The sequence below is a fragment of the Colius striatus genome, chromosome 5 (assembly GCF_028858725.1).
Source record: "Colius striatus isolate bColStr4 chromosome 5, bColStr4.1.hap1, whole genome shotgun sequence".
In the NCBI taxonomy this organism is placed as follows: Eukaryota; Metazoa; Chordata; class Aves; order Coliiformes; family Coliidae; genus Colius; species Colius striatus.
Genome location: NC_084763.1, coordinates 14,832,442 through 14,856,534, shown reverse-complemented (window position 1 = coordinate 14,856,534; position 24,093 = coordinate 14,832,442). Strand labels below are relative to the sequence as shown.

Genomic DNA, 24,093 nt, shown 5'->3' with positions numbered 1-24,093 from the left:
AATATTATCATTAATCCATAAGCAGCACTCAAAAGAGATGATACCCTTTCACCCTTTTCATTATCTTCTTTTTTTTCTTTTACCTTTTTTTTTGGTTTTAAAAAAGAGGATCAGTGGAAATGCATGTTTACTGAAAGTTTTCTGCATTTTCCTCAGCATCAGCTACACACAGTCTACACAAAGCCTAAGAGGCAAGTGGGATATGGTTTCTTCCATCGGCAACGTCACCGTGTTTTCAGTGCAAATGCTATTTTTGCTTACTAAATTTCAAGGTTGGAGGTAATAACCTGAAACAATACTTCTGACAGGAGTAGCTGACCACAGTTAATAGTCTGTTAGTCAAGGAAAACCAATTTTTAAGATGAAAAAGATAAAACACACAGAGAAGTCTGCATGGAAATCCAAGCATTCTACTTCTTTGTTCTACTGATGTTGGTATGTGGTAAATTGAGTGATACAATGCCTGAATCTCAGGCCATCCTCACTACAGCTGATCAGATCTAAATGCATACTATTCCCACCTTTTTCAGCTATTTTGTGGCTACTCCATCAGATTTGAGAAAGGATTCTGCTTTAAAGGAACTATATTTTAAACCAGATAATTGCAGAGATCCAGATACATGGAAACCGAGCAGTTAAACAGCAGACCTATGGGCTAACAAAGGTGGAACAAAGGACTAGCAAGGCAAGGTGGAGGACAGCAAGCTTTTAAGTCAGAGCTGCCACTGACAGTAACATACAATAATGACCTCAGTCAGTCTAGATTTAACTGGGCAGAGACACCTCAGGAACAAGGCTCAGGATACAGTTTCATGAGAACTTTAAAGAGCATAAACAATTTAAAGAGTCGTAGTCCTTCATTCCCATCCTCAAAGTACAACATGCTCTTTAGCCCTTCAGTTTTCTGAGAATCATTCAAGCACACACTTGTACAGTAACTGTTATTGCAAAGGCTGCATTATCTAGGGGCAGAACTTCTGCATGTACAGTAGAAATCAGATGTAGTAATCACAAAAATTTGAACAAGATGTTCCTAGGACAAATATCTGGTTCTGGCAGTTGTAGATAAACATCCAAAGAAAAATATTCAATGTTCCTCTTTCTAATCATTGCATAAAAAGACCAAAAATACTGTAATCCTCAGGGAAAGACTTTGAGGAGCATACTAAAGAGGCAAGACCCAGAAGCAAGAATTAGGAATACAGTGTGGGAACAAAAACCCTCAATCCTTTAATAAAAGTCTGTTTACCAGTTCCATGAGGCAACAACAACAAAAAAAAAAGTATGACATTGCTGTGTATGGGTTAAAAAGGAAACCAATTTCTTTCCCAGTTGACCCTATAATCCTGCCCATAAAGTTCTATTTAGATAAGGTTCAAGCCAAGATGTTCCATGCAATTAGTCGTTGTGAAACTTTTGGATACTTCAGTAACATTAAAACAGAATGTTTTGAAAACTTCCGCAAGATAATACTAGGAAATGTAATGTTCACCAGTCCTGTTCCAACAAAAAGTCCACAACAGATTATTGCAGGATATTGCCACACTAGGTCAGAGGTAAAAACAATGCATTCCCCATATACTTATTGCATACTGAACTCTGTGTTCAGATCATTTGACATCATAATTAATGTACAAATTTAGAAGATAATTTCTGTCTCTATTTATATTAACAGAGCTATACAGGACTATCACTTAAAAAATAGCCTGAGAATGCAAATAATGAATTAGAATCCATAACCAAAGAGCATTTTCTGGTTATTTTAGTTATATCAAAGTTTACCATGTTATTTAAATTCATTTGAGTAAAGTAACCAGTAGAGAGGACTTACAATTTTGCTCCCTCCCATGCTATACCTCAGCCATAGGTGCTCTTATTTGCAGACTGCCACTCAAGACTGCAACACTGGTACTGTTTACAAAGTAGCTGTATTAGCACTCAATGCAACAAAACGTTATGCATGCATGCATGCAATAATGAAGTAACCATTGATGTGGTGGTACAGTTACTACTTATTCCCATTAGTCTTTACTACTATATGGGTTCCAAATCTACAAACAAGGGCAGTGTCCCATTCCCGTTCAAAATGTCACAAAGTCTTCTCTGCAGTCAGGCCACAAATACACTACAGAATACAGAGCTAACTAATTCTAACAAGCTTTCAGCAATGTTCACTCTTCTTCCCTAACTTAGAACACACTCTAAAATACAGGTGTTTACCCTAAAAAAACATAGTTTACTAACTGCTAAGGGTAACTAGATAAGCAAGCCCTTGGTTATTTTCTTTCATCTTTTTTAAGGACCCATGTAGTAGTTTAAATTCAGATGGCAACTAAGTACCATGCAACCACTCACTAACTCCTCCTGCCATGGGATGGGGTGGAAAATTAAAAGACAAACATCAAAACCTCATGGGTTGAGACAAGGACAGTTTGATAAGACAACACAAGGAGATAATAAACAATAACAACAATAATACTAAAAAAAAAAAAAAGAGTATATGAACCAAGTGACACACAATGTAATTGTTCACCACTCAGAACCTGATGCTCAGCCTGACCCTGAGCTGCAATCTCTCCTCCTCCTGGTCACCTCCCCGAGTCGGTATTGAAAATTCCCTTGGCTAGTGCAGGTCAGCTGTCCTGGATGTGCCTCCTCCCAGCTTCTCAAGAAAATTAGATTCTATCCTAGCTTAATCCAGGACATTGTCCATCTCTTATTCTATCTCATCTTTGTCATGCCCAGATCCTACACTTTCCAACCATCTACCACCACTTTGCCGTTCTTTGAGATATATACACACACAGAGCTATCATTCCCTCTAATATGCCTATTAAGTTCATTTAATCCATGACTTTGAGGCTCCATCTGTTTTAACAGTCTTTCAGAGAAAAGGAGATGGTGTATGGTGTTGGATTTTTGCATGCTGTACCCAAACCTCAAAGCTGGTGTATTTAGTGTGGCCATTGCCCATAGACCATGGGCTGAACATGTCTATCTTGAGGATGTCGATGGGCAGAGGTTGCTGAAGCCAGTTCAGGTTCCATCACCACTGCATCACTCTCAAAATTCTTCAGTGTCTTAGCTGATTCTTACTGAAATACCATTGACAGGGCATATAGCAACTGTAGTAGTGAGGATATACAATGACATGGTTATTTAGTAATTAACATAATACAATTTAATTCACTGGCTATTCTAACCCAAAATAAAATCCCCTTGAGATATATATCAAACTTCCTTGTCCTTCCACATCACCCACCAAGTGCATCTAGGTCTTTGAGTAAAATCAATTCCATGGATGGGTTTGCCTTTGTCCAAGGCAGAACTAACCCAGACTGTCTTCCTTAATGCATTCTTCATGTGCACTATGGGGACTTTATCTCCTACAGTACGTGGAAGTTATGATTGGGCAAGGCCAGCTCAAACAGTAGATTCTCTAGTGTTAGCTAACCAGGTGGCTTTTGCTAAATATATATCCCAATGTTGGAAGGTCCCCACTCCCATCACGCTCAGTGTAATTTTTAGAAGTCTATTGTATTGTTCAATTTTTCTGGAGGCCAGTGCATCATGGGGGATGTGATAGACCCACTCAATGCCATGCTCTTTGGCTCAGATGCCTATGAAGTTGTTTCAGAAATGAGTCTCCCTGTCTGACTCAATCCTTTCTGAGGTGCCACGTCACCATAGGACTTGCTTTGCAAGGCCTAGAATAGTGTTCTGGGCAGTGGCCTGAGGCACAGGATATGTTTCCATCCATCCGGTGGTTGCTTCTACCATTGTAGTAAGCATATGGCTCTTGCCTTGGTGAGTTTGTGGGAGTGATACAATCACCCTGACAGGCCTCCTCATGTTTAGCCATCATCCTCCATACCACAGAGGCTTTTAATACTTGGCTGGTAGATTGCATCACGTTTCACATTCATGGATAACCTGTGCCACAGCGTCCATGGTCAAGTCCACCCCTCCATCACAAGACCATCTATACGTGGCATCTCTTCCTTGATAGCCTGGGGTATCATGGGCCTACCAAGCTATAAATAATTCACCTTTACATTGCCAGACCAAATACACCCAAGTCATTTCAATCTCAGCAGCCTGATCCATGTGCTAGTTCTGCTGACGTTCTTCAGTGGCCCAACTCTTAGATATACGGGCATCTATGTGGCATGCTTTGACAACTAGCTTCTCTACCCAGCCAGCAATGCCTTGCCACAATGGGCCAGTCCAGAAGTGTTTGCCTCTGCATTGCCAGTTACTCACTTCCATTGCTGCAACCACCCCACAGGGCATTTGCCACTGTCCATGAGTCAATGTGGAGATAAAGCACTAGATATCTTCCTTGACTAGTGATGTCTAAAGCTATCTGGATGGCCTTCACTTCTGCAAACTGGTTTGATTCACCTCCTCCTTCAGCAGAAGGATATATCCTGCCAGTGCACCATTGTGGTACTGATTGGCAGCTGCTATTCTTCAACTCTCAGCAACCCCACAGAGGAAGGTGCCTCTGAGAGGTCGGACAAGATAGACAGTCGTTTAATTTCCTCCATCTCTAAATATAGAGCTATGCCAGAGGCCCACTGGTACTCTGGGCCAGTGACAATGGGGTGTTTATGATGCTCATTCCCTGTTAGACTCACTTCCAAAACAGTTAGCTGTTAGGATTCCCCTATAACTTCAGAAATACAAATGAGTTCTGCCCCTTTGTAACTTGATGACACCAGGCTACATTGTGCAGCAGTGCTTTGTACTCCCACGTAGTCCAATAAACCTGGCTGTCCCTTTCCTCCACCTGGCTGGAGGCAAGGCTCCTGTAATCCTGGACATAGTATTTGTTACTCACTTTTCATAAACATGAATCAGAAGTCCCTTCAAGAGGATCAGAAGTAGGATCAGCTCTTCAGTTTTGGTGAACAGCCCACTGGAAACTGGAGCAGCATTTTTTGCAGGAAGAATGCCCTTTTTGGGATTATTTTTCCTTGCAACTCATGTACCCATGCTTCTAGGGTTGAGGTAGGTACGCCCTCACGCCCTCTCCATGGTCACACAGGTAAAACCACAGGGTACCTAGTGGTGTGCATCTTCTGTATGATCTCTCTTGAGCACAGGAATGCCCGCTCCTAATAGCTGAGATATGGACACATACAGGTGGGAGCAGAACTTATACTGAAATCCCTGGAACTCTTGACACAGTTTTTTGGCTAGCAGGTCTGTCAGTTTCTCCACAGGCAAGATGCAGGCCCGTAAGGAAGAAGGGTGGCTTCCTTCGTACTGATGGAGCTGGCCAGCCACTTCATTGTCTGCTTACCCCTCACCTTCTTTGCAGGACATTACTGCCAATCTGTTGGAACTGAATGGCAGTGCACTTCACAGACATTCCTTTCATGAGAGTGCTGTGCACTGGACTTCATCTACATCTGTGGGTAAGTGCTCATTATCTGGATCATTATAAATCACCTCCAGCAAGGCTAATTCACTCAGTTGTTGGATATGTCTCTCCATGTTAATCTACTTGCCCGGGTGACATGTGACATCTTCCCTGAAAACGATACCTTTCCCTCACACCTAACCGAAGTCATCTCCAGAGCTTGTAGGGTTTTTTTCCCAATAGCTTTTTCAATGCCTTCTTCCCTAGACAGGGATTCCAGCTGCTTGGCTTCCCTACTCCCCAGCTCCAAACTACTGGCTCCATTAACCCAGCACCAGAGCAGCCAGGTAAGAATGTGCTCACCTGGATGGTGGCTGAAATCCTGTTACATATCTCACAGTTCACTCAGGGATAGGGATTGGATGATTATCTCTGGTTCTGCCTCTTCCTCCTGTTCTTGTGATGACCCTGGTTCACCTCCATCCCTCACTAAATTAACTGATTTTTTTGTGTATTTCTTCTGTATAGAGGCAACTGACACCGACACAGGTTGGTTTTCTGGCTCAGATGCTATGCTGGTTACTGGGGTCAGGACAGCTGCATGTCATGAGGGCTGGAATAGCAGTAGTGCCTGTTGGTCTGTTTTCCCTCCCTTCCCCGTAAGGGTGCTGCAAAATGTTGAACAGTGTTTGCTAGATAATGGCCAGGGCCTAGTACAGTGCAGCAAGCTGTGCCTCTTTTGAATAGCCACAGCATTATCCTTTTGAATATTCTATCACTTGATCAGAGTCCTGTAGTTCTTTGGGACTGAAGTTCCAAGCCATTGCAGATGAGGAGTTCTCTAGACACCTGCCCACATTCTCCCACACACCATGCCACCCATGACCACCTAGCCTTGGGGCACATCTCTGTGTGGTATTCTTAAAAAACAGGTTTGTAATCCTTAAAAAGACCTGAAACACATTCAAGAGACATAGTAACAAGAACATGCTGGCTTGAAAATACCAAGGATATTCAAAATTCTTCAAAGCCATGGTAATTAGCTTGAAGGAGAAGGGGAGGTGACAGGAGTGGGAGGAAATACTCCTCCTCGCCTCCCCTTCCCCATAGATTGGGTGCGATTACTAATTAATTCCAAGAGAGGGCACCCAAGGTATGGACATGGCAACAATGCTGTATACAAACACCAGCCTGACTTCATGACCAGTGATGTAATCATATCATAAGTCAACATCATCAGTACAGCAAAATAATAATCCCCATCCCTCTCCCAGAGGTGATAAAACATCACCGCAGGGAACACATAGTGCATATAGGAATTTACATACCACCACCATGTGAACAAATAAACCAACATTGTGACCAGTGACTATTTAACTAAGGTGAGAAGTATTTACAACGAATTTGTTTTATCACACTCTGGTCAGATCTGTTGTTACCTCAACTTTTTGGGCCTCAGGTTGGGCACCAAAAGGACTGTCATGGTTTAGGCCTAGCTGGTAACTAAGCATATGCAGCTGCTCGCTCACACCGCTCTCCATGGATAGAGAGGAGAATTAGAAGACAGAGGTAAAAGCTCATGGATTGAGATAAGGACAGTTTAATAGGACAACACAAGGAAAAAAAAAATAATAACAATAACACTAGAGTATATGAAGCCAGTGACACACAATGCAATTGCTCACCACCCAGAACACAATGCCCCAGCCTGTCCCTGAGGTGTGAGTCCCTTTTCCCCACTCCCAGTCAGCTCTCCTAGTTTTATATACTGGCCATGACATCCTGTGGTATTGAATACCCCTCAGCTACAGCCATTGGTTATTGTCAGCTGTACCAGCTGTGTCCCATCCCAGCTTCTTGCGAAAACTGACTCTATCGCAGCCAAACCCAGGACAACCCATTATTTTATATTTTGATTTAAAAGCTAAAAATCAAACACAATCTAGAGAAAAAGTGTATTAGCAACTACGGACCAGGTATGGAAGCCCACAGAGATAAACAGGCAGAGGAGAGGAAAGAGGGGAGCTGTATTAGAGTTGGGCAGAGAGGAACCTCATGAGGTTCAACAAGGACAAGTGCAGAGTCCTGTATCTGGGAAGGAATAACCCCATGAACCAGGACAGGCTGGGGGTCGAACTGCTGAAGAGCAGCTCTGCAGAGAGAGATCTGGGAGTCCTGATTGATAATCAGCTAAATATGAGCCAGCAATGTGCCCTCGTGGCCAAGAAGGCCAATGGCATCCTGGGATGCATCAAGAAGAGTGGGGCCAGCAGGTCAAGGGAGGTTCTTCTCATCCTCTACTCTGCCCTGGTGAGGCCTCATCTGGAGTCCTATGTCCAGTTCTGGGCTCCTCAGCTCAAGAGGGACAGGGAAGTGCTGGAGAGAGTCCAGCACAGGGCCACTAAGATGATCAGGGGACTGGAACATCTTTCATATGAGGAAAGGCTGTGGGAGCTGGGGCTGTTTAGTCTGGAGGAGATTGAGGGGAGATCTTATTAACATTTATAAATATCTAAAGGGTGGGTGTCAGGAGGTTGGGACATCCCTTTTCTCTATAGTAGCTAGCAACAGGACAAGGGTTAATGGGATGAAGCTGGAACACAAAAAGTTCCACTTAAATACAAGAAAAAACTATTTCACCGTGAGGGTGACGGAGCAGTGGAACAAGCTGCCCAGAGGGGTTGTGGAGCCTCCTTCCTTTGAGGTCTTCAAGACCCACCTGGACATGTTCCTATGCGACCTGATCTAGGTGGACCTGCTTCTGCAGGGCGGTTGGACTACATGATCTCTAAAGGTCCCTTCCAACCCCTACCATTCTATGATTCAGCACAATTTATATCACAACTTAAACGGGAGATGGACATTTTCATGTTTCTGTAAGGAGCCATGTAAGAACAGATAAAAGACTATATAAAGCACAGGATTATTTCTCTTATCTTCAAACATGGTGTACAAACCCCCCTTGTACTCAAGCATCAATGAAGACAGGTTGTGTCACTGTAGAGTATTAGAACAGCTTCTACATTCTGTTCCTTAATCACAGTCACCTGCGGCAACTGTTACCTATATATCAAGTACTGGTATTCAATATTTTGGGCTACCTAGTCTCATTTCAACTTCTTGGGAAACCTAAGTGCACGTATTTTTAAGACTGCTTACACTTCCTTGACAGAAAGCATTTGCAGTGTACACCTGTTGGTACTATGCTAGTACTAACTTATCCCATTTTTTTTTTTATTCCTCACTGCAATACCTTTCTCTTCCACACATTAGTATGAGTGGACTTTGTTAATGGCAATACGTGGTCTCACTTTTTCTTTTTACAGAAAGCATTTTTAAGCCTGTATCTTGCTCTCCTTTCAATATGATCCTGAGTTTTCTATTACAAGTCATTCAAAGCACGTTACTCCTCCACCATTCCCCATCATGTTTTCTTGGTGTTACTTAAAATCCTTCTCTTTTACCCTCTTAACCTTATTCCAGACTGACCTCATTCCCTTACAGCCTCACTGACTCACAAATCTCTCTCCTCCACTGACCTCTCTCCTGCTGTTTAGCTTCTCATCTGGATCTTTCCAAGTCAATACAAATGCAGACACCTTTCCTCCCATGCCCTCTTTGGCTGTCAATACAAACCATGCAGAAAAACATCCAGAAAGAATGTCAGAGTTGCAAGACATACTCCAAAGTTATGAAACATGAGAAAACTTCCCCAACAGGCAATCTTAAGAAACCATTATATAGGAAGGAAAAGTTGCTTCAATAATTTATCAGTTGGGAAAGTTGTTTAGGTTCTCCTATAAAAGTTCAGAAAAGTCAGAGACCCTCCTGACACAGACACTCTCCCTTTTGGAGGGGTAGGTCCCTAACTGGGACTACTAGCCCCTCAGCAGGCTCCAAAAAAAACTTTTCACATCCTCAAATGCATGCAATACTGGCTAAAGTTTGCATTCTCCAATGACCCATAGTCACCAACACTATGGCAACCCCACAGCTAGTTGCCCCTCTGGATTTAATTTTAACTCCACTTTAATTTCTACTGGAGCTATAACCTCACTCACTCCGAAGTACCTTAATCCTACTTTGACAACTTTTGTAGTAGAGTCTTTGCTTGATATCTGGAAAGTTTCCACTTGACCCACACAATTAGTAGCAGACTGTCTAACACTGCCTCTTTAACCTGCCTTATGCTCCACCACTAACATCTTGAAGGTAAATTAAAAGTTGCTACATAACTACTGTATTCCTCCCTCCACTTCCCATATTTTGCTTTAAAGACTTGAGTTGGATGGCTGATAAATCTAGTCAGATTGTTGGGTTTCTTTACGGGGGATTTCTGTTACAGCAGATGATATGGCCAGGTAATCACTGCAGAAGAGCGTGCTCTTCTAAGAAAGGCAGTGGAAACCCTCAGGTCAGACACCTGAAGTGTCTGTTCTCTAGTGACAGCATGTCTAAGAATTCATGTCCACGTAGTGCACACGTGAAGTGTGAAGTACACACACCATGAGATCACCTGCACACGCACTTGAATGCCGCTTCACCAAAGGTGACAACCAGCTTTTCCATAGGCCACTGGAAAACAGCAACTGAAAGGATGTTCTGCTGCCCAAAGAGAAGAGGAAACCTTCCACAGCATCTCTGGAACATGTCAGTAGCACCTTTCTTCCTACCGTCTAATACAAGAAAAAGCTTCAGAAACAGTGGAGAAAAAACACTCAGCCTATTACATGCCCAGCCTGAGGCATTTAAACCTCTAGATCATGACTCCTAAGGCAATCTCCCTTATGAACCATAATTCCTAAGGTTTTTGTAATTATTTATCTGAAAAATCACAAATGGATTTGCTGGAACTTATAAATGAAATACAAGGGATGCCCTAACTTTACTTGCTTTATTTTTAAACTGTGAAAGAAAGTTCAAGGGCCTCACTGTCACCTCATGAACGAATACCAACCAAAGATGTATTCTTGCCAGGAATTCTGTCATTTGATTTCATGCTAAGCTGTAGGAGCTTGAAAAGTGGTACAAAAAATGCAGAAATAGGTCTACCTGAAATCTAAAAATCCCATGTGTGAAATGAGAGAAGTAAATGAAAAAAAACCTAACAAACAGCAAAGTCTTCTCTGAACCTCTGTCCTAAGTCAAGAATACTCATAAGCAAGGCAACGTGAGTAGTGAAAACCAAGTACAAAGCACGGAGCAATCTACTTCTATGTAGCTGCATTATTTGTATTTAACCTTTTTCCATAATGTTTGCTTATGTATGCCAGCTGGAAAAAGAGGAACATTACTGTTTTATATCCCATAGCATTTAATTAAGCCTCTCATGGGGGCATTTAGATGAGATTCTTCCTTGTCCAGGGACAGGGCCACAGCCACACTGCTATGACCATCTTTCTTTTGCCACCAGAATGAGAAGATGGCAAAATATAACAGGGGCTATTTTTCCATCACTTCTGTGAGTCTCTAAGGGGAGAAGACAGATTTTCCTGATTGTTGCAGACTTTCCATTCCCAAATGCGTATAAGGACAGGAAAATTGTTTGAAACAATCTTATAAACTTGTGAAAAGCTGCTCATATACATACTTCCAGAAGAATACACAAATATAACAGAAAAGCCATTAAGTGCCAAAGCTACAACTGACATAACCCTGTTAGTCAAAAATACAAAGTCAGAAAACAGGAGGAAAACATCCTTTGACCTTTTCCTACATGAGCTTATCACACTGCACTTGTGTCTCGCTCTTTAAAAATGCGAGTTGTAGGTCCCAGACCTGCTGGGTGTTACCTGTGCTACAAGAAAGGCCCTTATAAATAGCCTCTCCTCATAAACAAAAGTAGGACCCTGCTTTCAGCACTCTACCTGCTCAGTTTGCTTTAAAACCCAGATGAGCAAAAAAAATCAAGCAAAAATTTGTAACTCTTCCTCTCACTGTCCCAGAGTTTTAAATCTAATCACTTATTTATAAATTTCTGCTGGGTACCAAGCTGTGCTCAACTTGAAAAGATGAAGAAATGCTAATTTTGACTATTGTTAGAAACAGACCAACAAAAGCACTAACAACCTGTCGCAGTAACATTTTATCAAAGCTAAGGTACTTTGTGAATGGATGGAAAAGAAGGATGAGATTTTGTTCTTAGAAGTCTTTAGAGAATTGGGGGGGGGGGGTACTCTCAAAGATTTCACATCAAATATCCTGATTGCTCAGAAGGGGGACACTGACAATGTCCTTAAAAAAATCAATCTCCTTTTAAAAGCTACCCAGATGAGTAAACCATGATGAGGAACTTGTCATAATCCTTTTGAAAATTTAGCCTATGTCCAGATCATCTAGTGTTACCATCCCACAGTCCTGACAGGCTGCTGAAGTTGAGGGCGCCTGGCACCGTCCCAGCAGCACTCAGCACTCCGTGTGATCAAACCAGACAGCTAATACAGTTCGGGCTAATGCGCTGAATGAACACACAAACAAAACAGGTTGAGGCATGGCTATTTTAAGACTCTTACTTAGAAAACCCATAAATTATCACCAAGAGGCTTTTGCAAATTACATGTATTTTATGAATGTGAATGGGGTCAGAAAGAACACAGAACCATGAAGGGGACCATGGTTTCAAAAGGGTAATGCTGCAGAAGGTGGAGATTATTTTGAAAAGCTGTTTTAAGTTTGAGGAAAGGAAGAGTGTGCAGAGTTACAGAGCAGACAAAATGGCATAGGGAAGCTTTGAGGTGGCTTTGAAAGGAAAGCCTTTGAAGTTTATACTTGAAAAGAGAATGTTGTGTATACACAATAATAAAGACATAATAGCTTTTCCAAATTCCCTGGACAGTCCAGTTCTGGTCAAATTGAGCTGACAGAGCAGCAAAGTATCTAAGATGAAATACCAAAACCAGAAGTTGGAACAAGAACTAAAAAAAAGAACAAGACTGACAATGTAAGTAGTTTTGAAAGATAACAAAATGGACACATAATACGACAACATGCAAACAGCAACATCCTTGACATGAAGTCATGAAAGCAAGCTTAGCATGGTTTTCATGCATGTGGCTAAAGAATTTTAAGTAGAATTTCTCAAAATAACACAAGACTAAATTATGAGAGAAAAGACATGGAGAAGAAAACATAAGAAATGAGTTTTTGAGGGTCAGGCAATCAGCAATGAGATACACCACAATTTAAAGGAGAAATAGGAAAAATTCATGTAAACAGTGCATACAAAGCATGTTTACACATCTGACAGAGGGGATAACGCACATGCATGACAAGAGAACAGACAGATGTGTCTTGACAGATCATTTTTGGGACTAGAACCACCAAACATGTTGGAACAATCTGGGAGATGTGCATAATGCTGACTTATTAACTATGTTTGGCAAACAGACTCAGAGATGGAATGACTGTACTAATCCATAGCGTGATAAAGGAAGGCAGACAATATATCTAAGGGTAATGGAAGGCTGTAAGAACAGATTGTACTGGAGGCTGAAACATACAACAGGAAATAAAACCTACACTGAAAGACAAGGTATGAGAAGGCATACACAAGTAAAGAATATGTGAAAGAAGAGCAGACCACCAATTAATAACATGGTTATTATGGAACATTTAAATGTACACAGACAAATCATATGTAACTATGTAATTTCACACAGAAGAGTGATTAATAGCTATAATGAAGCCATATATCGAGGGTGTAAGTAGTTACCAACAAGTATTAGGGATCTATGTTAACACAGAGGATAATTTATCCCAGAGGACTTATTTCGGTAGTTGTGAATGGCTTGGGATAGTGAAAGGAAAGGTTGTCAGAGGTAGCTATAGATGAGGTTGGAGTACAGTACTAAAAAAAGAAAAGTTAGAGCAACAGCATATATGTTTGTAATTTAAGGTGTTCTCATCTCCTAATTGTATCAAGAATTACACAGAAGAATGATGAAGAACTGGTGACAAGTCTCACTGTGTGCTCTACATCTAAGTGAAAGCATAGAACAGATGAAATGGGAAGATTGGAGTATTTGCATGCACTGGTAAAATCTAAGGCACACAGAAGCACGAGGGAGCAGCTTATACAGACAGCTGCGTACTGGACTGCAGCAAAGTGTGCAAAGGAAGCGTGATAACAAGAGTGTGTACATACAGCAAAGCAAAGACGATAGTGAAATGTGTATGTATACATGTGAGCAGGCGTGCAATGACACCACCAGGCCAGGAGCTGCGAAGCTCGCTTGCAGAAGGCAAAGCCGTGGTGCTACGGGGCTTGTACGGAGCTGGTGGCAAAACCTGCCAGGCGCCTGACTCGAGGACGCGCCGTACAAACATGAGGCAGCCATAGCAGGAAGGCGGGCGGTGCGGCAAGGGAAAAATGGCAGACAGCGTGCCCGTACCCTAAGAGCAGAGGAGAGGCGATGCAGGAGCCGAGCACGGCAGCCATATGGCCGGCCCTGCGGGGCGGCGAGCCCACTGGCCGCTGGCCCCGCGGCACGGGGTTGGCCAACGCCGGCCTCCCAGCAGCGTACCTGCTCGTACGGAACTGTGGAGGAACACGGCAGCCGCGGAAAGAGGCGGGCGAGCCAAGCCTGCAGCGGCAAGGTATGGCCGGGGCGGTCCTGTAGGCTTCCTCCTCCCCACCGAGGGCACCTATGGGGAGGACGAGGGTCACCTCGGGCCGGCTCCACTCACCCTTCGCTGGAAGTCTCCTCCTCGGCCATGGCGGCGGCACGGCGGCCGGGAGCTGGCAGCGGAGCAGGGGCAGCGACGGCCGGCAATGTAGCGAGGGACAGCGCGACGGCACCAGCACCGGCCATCACGGGCTCCTCCCTCCCGCCTGCCCGCCCGCCGCCTGCGTCATTCCCGCGGCGGCCTCCCACGCAGTGGAGCGGCGCGGCCGGCCGGGGAGGGCGCCGTGCCAGCCTGCGTCCGCGGGCGGGGGAGGGCCGTGCCATGCCGTGCCCGCGCGCCCCCGAGCGGCCGCTGGGGCTGGCGGCCGAGCAGGGCCGGGGCGCCGTGAAGGCCAGGCCAGGCCAGGCCGGGGCAGGGCCGCCGCGGTGGCGTGAGGGCGCGGGACAAGGCTAGGCGCCTTCACAGGGGAGGCGGCCCCGGGCGCTTCGCAGCCGCCAGCGGCCTTGCTGGGGCATGGCCGCCGGGATCCTCTTGGTGGGCCCGGTGCCCGCAGCCTGAGCCCGAGGCCTGCCAGTAACCGGGCAGGCCGTGGGTGAAGACTTATCAGGGCTAGGGCTCCATTGTGGTCGGCTGCATCGCTGTCAGGTGTGCCTCTCGCCTGCCAGACTTGCATCGGTGGCACGCTGTGTGTACGCATCTACTGAGCACGTTTGCCCATGCCTCCTCGCTGTGTAACAGCCGGGGTACTGGGCACCCGGGAGCTACCTCGCGGTGGTAACAGAGCCTCCATGCCAGCACAAAGCTCACAAGTAACACAGGAGAGGCGGCAGAACCTGAACACAAGTCTGGGCCCTTCCACAATCAAGCTTGCTTAGCAGGACTTGCAGAGACAACAGCAATGGTAGTCAGCACTAGGTGTTCAGATTGGGAGTTTGCTTTTACATATAAAAAGTAAGTTAGAAGCTCTGGATGTAATTTAAATATCTGTCCCAAAGATGATTACAAATAGAATACCTACTGGATTTTCATTTTCAAGGGTTTTGAAAGACTGAAGTGCAGCCATGCCTGTGAGGAGAAGGCTGCAGGAAAGGGATGTGATTCTTCTAGATAGCATTTAGCCTCATGATACAGGTTGCATTGTTGAGCTGCATTAGCAGCTGCATTGGTGTAAAACAATCATCAAGCGTTAATTGATATATAGCAGCAAGGTGCTGTGAGTGGAAGGAGTGACAAGTTTTACAGTCATGCATTTCTTTTCAATTTTGCCACTGAGCTGAAGCAATTTACAAAAACAGATCAAAGATTGTTTACTGTTTGTTTTAGTTTCTGAAATCCTTTGGTAAAAGTCATAAGGTTAATTTGGTAATAGTTGAAAGTATTCCCAGCTAAAATCATTCTGCAATTTTAACACCGAGATTGTTGGGATTACATAAATTTGTTTAGCTGTGTCACAATGGTTTGGCAATCTCATGTTTTTCTTTGGAGACTGTATTTATTTTTTTAATGCTCTGAAAGATTTTTATTTCCCCAAAATGTGAATATCAGTGAGTGCAGAAGTATATGATCACTGGTAAACATTTGCAATAATACTCTGTAGAATTTGCAAACAGCCTGAAACAATAAATGCTATGATTTTTGTTGTTCCTAATATCAATGGAATGATAAGCTTAAAACCTCATAAGCAAGATCTACACCCTATTCATGGAATGTACAAGTGTTCAGACAGAATTATCTCTGCAATTTTAATTTGGTGATGCACACAAAGCACTAATTGATTACACTTACTTAGGAGTGTAAATGCACAAGTAATCCCCTCCCTTAGCAGTCCTTCTAACTGAGGAAAAACTCAGTTTCTTTGGAGTTGAGTTGATTATGTGGATAAATCAACTGTATTTCTGTGCATGAAGAAATGACTGCGATAATGCTGATAGAAGAAAGAAGGTCATGCATCAGTTGGTTGATGTCGTGGTGTGAATGAACAAAGGACAGCTGTATTGTAATGAGAAGCAAATAGTGCATTTGAGTTTTTCCATTTTTATATTTCAGACACATTTCTGGACACTGAAGATGCCTCTGACTCTAAGGGCATCCTTAGATGTCAGAACCATGACACTGTTTAATCTTTCACTTCTCTATGTTGATTTTTAGTGGGACTTGTATCTGTCCCTCTTTATTGAATTACTTTAATGTTGTGTTACCCAATGTTGGTATATAAGCCAGAATTTTGGTTTCAGGTACCATTGTCTTACACAGATAAGGTTAAAATACAAAGACTTTACTCTCTTACAGTGGTAAAATAAAAAATGTAAAAACCAACAGATATCTGCTTGCTTCATTGACACCCTTACAGCTACCCTTGTTATACCTTTTTTCCGGGCAAACATCTTTTCCTGCCAACACTGGAAGAAAAAAGCAAGTTCCCTTTGCTGAGAGAAGAAAAGCAATTCAGCTGACTTCACAAATCCCTCTTGTCCTGGGCTGAGATTTAAAAAGTCAATCTCCACGCTAGGGAAAGAGTCCTAATGTCTTTACAGAAGTTTGAGCATCAAAGTAAGTGCTGAAGGTTTCAACCCAAAAAATCATCCTCATAATCCTGCTCCTAGTTAATTTACCTATCAAACTTACTGTGGATATCACATAATAACTTTGAAACTATCTGTCTTAAGGTCAGTTTTCAGTAAGTGCCATTGTTCTTAGCTGTTGAACATTTGAGGTTGTAGTATTGTCTATGTCAGTATGCTTCAAATGCACAGAATTTCTGTATTGTATCTACTATGCATATGATCCTACTTAGAATCCAATACGGGTAGCTACCTGTGAAGAAAACAGAGCAGTAGTGTTTATCACCCACATTTTTATACAACCCATTTAGTAAGCTACTTCTCCAAACACCATCACAAATAGCTTGCTAAAATCACTCTTAGCAAAGATTGTACAGAAGGTTGACCTGGCTGAGTGTATACAGGCTGAGGGTAAAAGGTTGTATATGCTTGTTATTTATATGAAAGTGATAATAATGGCATCCTGATGGAAGTAACATCACATACCATGCCTATTCTGATTTTGTAGCAACAGCTAAGATGGCATCCCAGCTCATGAGCAAAGAGGCTCACACCAGTTCCATCCTTCTGTGTTTCAGCAAGCACATACTTGACCACCACACAGCCTCTGCAGACCCTTTGTTTCTTGCTCCCACAGGTCCTCGTCCCCTGAGTGTCTGCTTCACATGTTCTCCATCTTTTAGTTCAGGCATAACTTCCAGTTTAAAATTTGAGCTGTGTATCCCAGGTAGCCTAGGTTGAAAAGGATAGCCACCTTTTTTGACATTTTGCAAGGACTCAGGATAGCAAGGAGAAACCAGACTAACTAACTAACTAACTCGTTTCTGCAAATGAACCTATTCATGATTGCAAGAGGACCTTGAAGCCATTATAGGATGTCCTTGGGAGCTCCAGTCCATGCCTTGCTATCAGTGGAGGCCTTAGCTTATCTGCCATACTTCTTCACAGGAGAAGCCTAATGGCTGTCATGTGCCTCAGGGACTGAAGCTGCAGATGTTGGAGCTGGCTGTGGCTACACTTGAGCAGAACCCCAAATAGGTCTGGAAGACTGATGATGTACACAGCTCTCAGGATGTGTAAATGAGGAAGTCTGCCCAGAGTCCTATTGCCTGTGTTTCTCTGGGAAGAGCTTTTGGTGTTGCTGAAGTGCAGGAGAAATCCTGCCTGGTTCTGGACCTCAGTATCATGGTAGTCTGGCAGCTGAGTGTTTCAGCCTTGGATAAGTCAATGAAGAAAGGAAAAGTCATGTCAGTCTGGAGATTCATGTTAGTGCGTTCTCCTAGACCCCTGGGGCACCTCAGCCGATTTGTTGCTGGGCTTATTGCTTTTTAGATTCTGTCGCAGTGCTTCCTGCAAACTGGAGCGAGCGTTGAAACCAATGGCAACAAGCTTGATATGTTCCTAATGTGACTGCTCCATGTCATCTTGTTCCCTAGAAATATCTAGATGTGGTAAAACAGTTTAAAGTCAGTACAGGTTGACCAGGAAGTATTCAACTACTTGAAAGTCCTCCTTCACATTACTTTTGCCAAAATCTTCCAACCAATATGTCTCTGCCTCTGGTGAGCATAAGGAGGCTATTTCTACAGATACCCAAAATCCTGGAAGCTGTGAGGGATGTTGGTGACATGGGAGACCCTCCTTGAAGCAAGGCTAGTGTTTTCCTGTGGTCCTTCTGCCTGAGGCCTGCCCATGTAGGGAAACAATCTGTCTCAGCCTCTTGTCTTTTCACATCCTTGCTGTGCAGGAGGGCAAGCTTTCTTGTGCCTCTTCCAAGACTCATGTCTGGTCCTGTTCTAGGAGCAGACTGTCTGTGGACTGGGAAACCTATGACATTGTGGCCACGACTGTGAAGGAACAGTCAAGTGAATGATTGGGGCAAATGAGTCCCTGAGCCTGGAACTTGAACAAAAGAGGTGCAGTTGAGAAGAGTTATAAGAAAAGTTCTGCTGGTTACTTCACCAGGGTCATGTCATGTAAGCAAAGTAAATAGCAGTCCTGACAGAACTGATGTTTACAACATCTCAGTGGGTTTGCATTCAGAGCCCCTATAGCACCATTTTGAAACCGCACCCAGTGCAGTTGCAGTAGGAAGTTGAGTAACTGTGTGAAGAGTCAGCTACAGGTTGGCCAAGAGAAGTTTGAGTGTTTTGAGAAGCCAGTAAACTGCAATGAGGGGTGCCTACATATGTCTTTATTAATATACCAGCAGCAGCAGCAGCTGAGGCCATGACAGGCTGTGTTGCTAGCCAGAATTTCCATCTTGTCACACTTGATTATTCCAGAGTACTTGACTCATGTGTGATTAACCTGAAATTGCCTCCTGGATACAGGAGTGGCTGGAGAGAGACAAGGTCTCCTGTTTTCAGGTGGATGGAAGAGTGATTCCAGCAAGGGTACTGTGACTGTGTCTGCCTGGGTTGTATGTGCCAGCTGTGAGAACCCATGCCAAGGAAACATTCAGCTGCATGAGACGGGGCATGAAAGCCGTGGCCCTGTGCCACAACCCTCTGTTTTCTCCTCCTCAGCTATGACTGTGAATATCTGCATGAACACAAAAGTTGGAGACAGGTGAGCTTTCTAGGCTTCCAGGAAAAGCCCACATAGGGCAATGAGGTTATTCTAGTTTTGATTTGATTACAAACAACTAGCTGAACGGGTCAGGGTAAACATTAGATGAGACTCCATGAAATAGCAGAGTTAGTGATCCGCAGGAGGAGTAGAATCAACATGAATCCCATGAAAGTCGGGAAGACAGCCTTCAGTGAACTCGGAGAAGAGGAAGGCGGTAGTTCCCTGGGCAGCTCATATAACATGTAAACAGAAAAGAAAGAGTGAATTCACAGGACTTGAAAATATTGAGGTTTTCATACAGGTTTTCATTGCAAAGTCAAGTCAGCAACTGTAGTTATGAAACTAACTTGGCTAAATCACTCAAACTGAAGAATCAAACCTATAGGGAAGGAGAGAGACAGTTAGGCTACTAGGGCTGAGATTAAAAGTATAACATAAGCATGTAGAAACAAAATCAGAAAGACATAATCATAAAATAAAATGTAGCTAGCAAGCAAAATAAAAGCCCCACATCACTCAAAGCCCAGGTAGAAAAAGTTCTGTAACTGTAAAGTGAGACAGCTAAAAGGTGTCAGGAAGGCAATACCTTATAGATTCACTACAGAAGATCACTAAAATAAGGAAACTAATGCATTAGCCTCAGGAAAAGGATAGAATGTTTAAGTCAGGTATTTTCAGATTGAGCTGAAGTCTCTCTTTAAATTCATCTTAGCCTATTTAAAGATCTTGCTAACAGAATCTCAGTGTCAATAACCACTGTCTTTGAGAAGTTGTGGATGTTAGGGAGGACAGGGGGAGGCTGTAGCAAGCATGGTAGAAGGGATGGAGAAGAAAAAAGAGAAGGTAGGAAATTATTGGTTAAGCAAATTAATTTCAGTTCCTAGAAAAATTGTGAAAAATATATTTGTACACCTCTGAAAAGTAATAGAGGGATGAATAACTGTCAACAAGAAATCAAGTTACGAACCTGATAGCCTTCTATGAGGGCAAAATTGGCTGGCTAGATGAGGGAAGAGCAGCAGATGTCATCTACCTTGACTTCAGCAAAGCTTTTGACACTGTCTCCCATAACATCCTCATCAGAAAGCTCAGGCAGTGTGGCTTGGATGAGTGGACAGTGAGGTGGATCGAGAGCTGGCTGAATGACAGAGCCCAGAGGGTGGTGATCAATGGCGCAGAGTCGAGTTGGAGGCCTGTGGCCAGTGGAGTTCCACAGGAATCGGTTCTGGGGCCAGTCTTGTTCAACATCTTCATCAATCATCTGGATGAGGGGACAGAGTGTACCCTCAGCAAGTTCCCTGATGACACCAAACTGGGAGGACTGGCTGATTCCCCAGAAGGCTGTGCTGCCATTCAGTGGGATCTTGACCGGCTTGAGAGTTGGGCAGAGAGGAACCTCATGAGGTTCAACAAGGACAAGTCCAGAGGACAAGTGCAGTATCTTGGAAGGAACAACCCCATGCACCAGGACAGGCTGGGGATTGAACTGCTGGAGAGCAGCTCTGCAAAGAGAGATCTGGGAGTCCTGGTTGACAATAAACTAACCATGAGCCAGCAATGTGCCCTCGTGGCCAAGAAGGCCAATGGCATCCTGGGATGCATCAAGAAGAGTGGGGCCAGCAGGTCAAGGGAGGTTCTCCTGCCCCTCTACTCTGCCCTGGTGAGGCCTCATTTGGAGTCCTGTGTCCAGTTCTGGGCTCCTCAGCTCAAGAGGGACAGGGAAGTGCTGGAGAGAGTCCAGCACAGGGCCACCAAGATAATCAGGGGACTAGAGCATCTTCCTTATGAGGAAAGGCTGCAGGAATTGGGGCTGTTTAGTCTGAAGGAGAGGAGACTGAGGGGAGAACTTATTTACAAATATCTAAAGGGTGGGTGTCAGGAGACATTCCTTTTTTCTATAGTAGCTAGCAACAGGACAAGGGGTAATGGAATGAAGCTGGAACACAGAAAGTTCCTTTTAAACATAAGAAAAAACTATTTTACTGTGAGGGTGAGGGAGCCCTGGCACAGGCTGCCCAGAGAGGATGTGGAGTCTCCTTCCTTTGAGGTCTTCAAGACCCGCCTGGACATGTTCCTGTGTGACGTGATCTAGGTCACACAGGTGCTTTGGCAGGGAGTTGGACTGGATGATCTCTAAAGGTCCCTTCCAACCCTTACAGTTATATGATTCTATGAAGTCACAAAAATCTGATTGCCTTTACGACAGCATGACATATGTTATAGATAGAGAAGAGCTATAGATGCACTCTGTCTTGGTTTTCAGGTAACTTTTAATGTGGTTCCCGTAGCAAATTAGTAGAGTGTGTTCTGCGTTGATCTGCAGCTAAGTGCATACAAAGCTTGTTGGAAAACCAGAGTAACAGGAAATAGTGAATTATTTCAGATTGGTTAATTAAGGAAGAATGAGTAGCAGAATGACAACAGTCCACAAATATGTAAGAAGTTTCTGATGGGAATAATCTGTTTTTTTTCACTAATTCAGGTCACTCAAAGCCCCATCCAGCCTGCCCTTGAACACTTCCCATGGTAGTGCACTGCTTCTCTGGGCAACCTGTTCCAGTGTCTCACCACCCTCATTGTAAAAAAAATTCTTCCTTATATCAAATCTAAATCTACTATTTTTTCAGTTTAAAACTGTTTCCCCTTGTCCTATCACTACAGGCTTTGGTAAAAAGTGGATCCTGTCCACCAGTACACCCACTGTCCCATCTCACATGTCCTAGAGTCCATGCTACTCCACTCGATACCCCAAAAATCCTCCTCATAATCCTGCTCCTAGTTAATTTACCTATGAAACACCATGCAGCTTCTCTGGTGTTTTTCTCTTGTGATCTCACCCTAACCATGTTGGTTGTAAATAAAAACTTGTGCAATGTTTTGGAGTTTTCTTTTTACGTAAAACTACATCTCTTTTTTTAACCTTAAAACTTATGTTGTAATACACAACTGATAATCTCCAAACATCTGCCATGAGTAAATACAGGGAAATGTCCTGTGGGTATTGTACTTGATATATTGTAGGCTCTGAACCTGAAATTTTCCAATCATTACTCTTGAGAAATAATTTCCTATTGCTGTCTTTTTTTGTTAAAAAATATGATTTTTAATACTTCTACATACCTGAAATAGAAGACTAATTTCTTAATCTTCCCAACCAGATTCATAGAAATAACTAATAGATTTCCAGCCAATTTGAGTCCTAGTTATTTATATATACAACATGAGTAAAGAGTAAATTACTTTTACGAGTAAAATCTTTTGCTTTGTGTGTGTGTGAAGAGAATATTGAAAACAATACTTAAAGTCAGTAAACATGTTTGGTTACAATTTTTGAATTATTTCTTCTTTTGTGAGAATTTGTTTTTCTTTTATTCTGTTCTAATAATAAACCATTAGGGCTCAATAAGGCAAAACGAAGTGTTTGTTATTTGTACTGATTCTAGCTGGTAGAAAATAGTAGTAGTGAAGTGGAAAATACTTCTTCCTTGGAGTTTGACCTTTTTAACAGAAAGATCACTTTTGTAAGGCAATGTCAAAATGAGAAACTGCTTCAGTTCTGTTTAAAAGTACTTCTCCCCTCACCCCCCCGACTTTGTGGCCTCTGTCACTGGCCAGATTCAGCTTTGCCATTTTTTAAAAATTTTAAAGTGGGGAACACAGTGACAGAGAACCCAGATGTGTCTGTGGTGCACTGCTTTTATCTACACGAAATGTACACAAAGTCCTATTTCCCTGAAAAGAGGAAGAAACAAACGTGAGGCAGATTGCTTATAGTTTGTTCTTTTGGCTTTCTCTCAGTGACATACAGCTGTTGCTTTTCTTGCTCTCTGTGGCTTTTTTTTCTGTTTTCTTGCTGGGTGCTGATGACACGCAGATACACCCTGTCCTTCCAAACTATACTCAACCTTTGCACTCACATTCAAAGCGCAGTGCTACCCTTTATACTATGTATCGTGGTTTCTACCCCAGCTTTGTCATGCTTGTTCAAATTTCAGACAGTATTTTTTTACTGTGTCACTTATTGATAAATATTAGATAAATTTAGCATTATTACGTAATTCTGTTCTGCCCACTATTTTTCTGAATAAAAATATCCTATCACTTCTAAGGGAAAAGGGCTCCTTCTTCCATTAGTATTTCCCACAGCACTTAGGAGCAGCTGACTTTGCAACTGTTGCTCTGAGAGGAAGGGACCCCCATAGCACAGCTCCCGCTTAAGTTCAGTAGGACCAAAGGACAAGTGAACCTGCTGCTCATGGAGACAGCCCTTTCCTTTTCTGGGTGCTGTGAGTCTCTTAGTTCCAGCTGGGGTCCTGATTCAGCTATCTTGCAGCTATTATCTATCATGGCTGCATGATCTGCTTCTGTGTTGGGCAGTGAATGCTCACAGAGTTCAGAGCTTGTCCAAAAGTAGGAAAACTTGCAGTCAGTGATAGAAGAAATAGTTCCTGTGAATGGCAGAGTTGGGGCATCTGAAGTGGTGCAAACTCCACTTCACAAATGTTACCGATGAGCGTTCAAGGATTTAACAAGACTCTGAAATGGAGTAAAGATCTTTTGAGGAGGCAGAGAGTATAATTTTCTCTCCTAACTGATTGTGGAATAGAGTTATTCTTTCAGTGTTACGACATGTGCACCTCAAGACAGCTAGCTGTCACACCTCCAGGTAAGCTCCTTGGTGAACAAGTTCTTCAGCTGAACTGACTAGCTCCAGATGGGATGCCAATGGCTGCTGTGGTCACACCTTTTCATTAAATTAAGCATATGATTCTGTGTGATGTAGGGGAGTTTTGTCATTGACCTTATTAAGATCAAACACAAATCCTAATGGCTGCCTGCAAGACCTTGTGATGTCAGTAAAAGTTTTGCCATATACTTTTGTACCAACTTCTTAACACAACACGACTTCTCTCTGCACGTGCACAGACAGCCGATCAACTATAGCTCTTATCAGCTATAGAAGTT

General features: G+C 43.2%; 1 protein-coding gene across 3 annotated transcripts in view; it reads right to left on the bottom strand.

Annotated features, from left to right (window-relative positions):
• Positions 1-14,226, bottom strand: part of ABHD5 (abhydrolase domain containing 5, lysophosphatidic acid acyltransferase) — a 31,517-nt gene extending 17,291 nt beyond the window's left edge. The window contains exon 1 of one of the 3 annotated variants that reach the window (XM_061996845.1): positions 14,054-14,226. In XM_061996845.1, coding sequence (XP_061852829.1) covers positions 14,054-14,178 — 125 coding nt within the window. In that variant the 5' untranslated portion in view covers positions 14,179-14,226. The other 2 variants (XM_061996848.1, XM_061996846.1) reach the window with 2 other exon arrangements.
• Between the last annotated feature and the right edge of the window lie 9,867 nt (positions 14,227-24,093).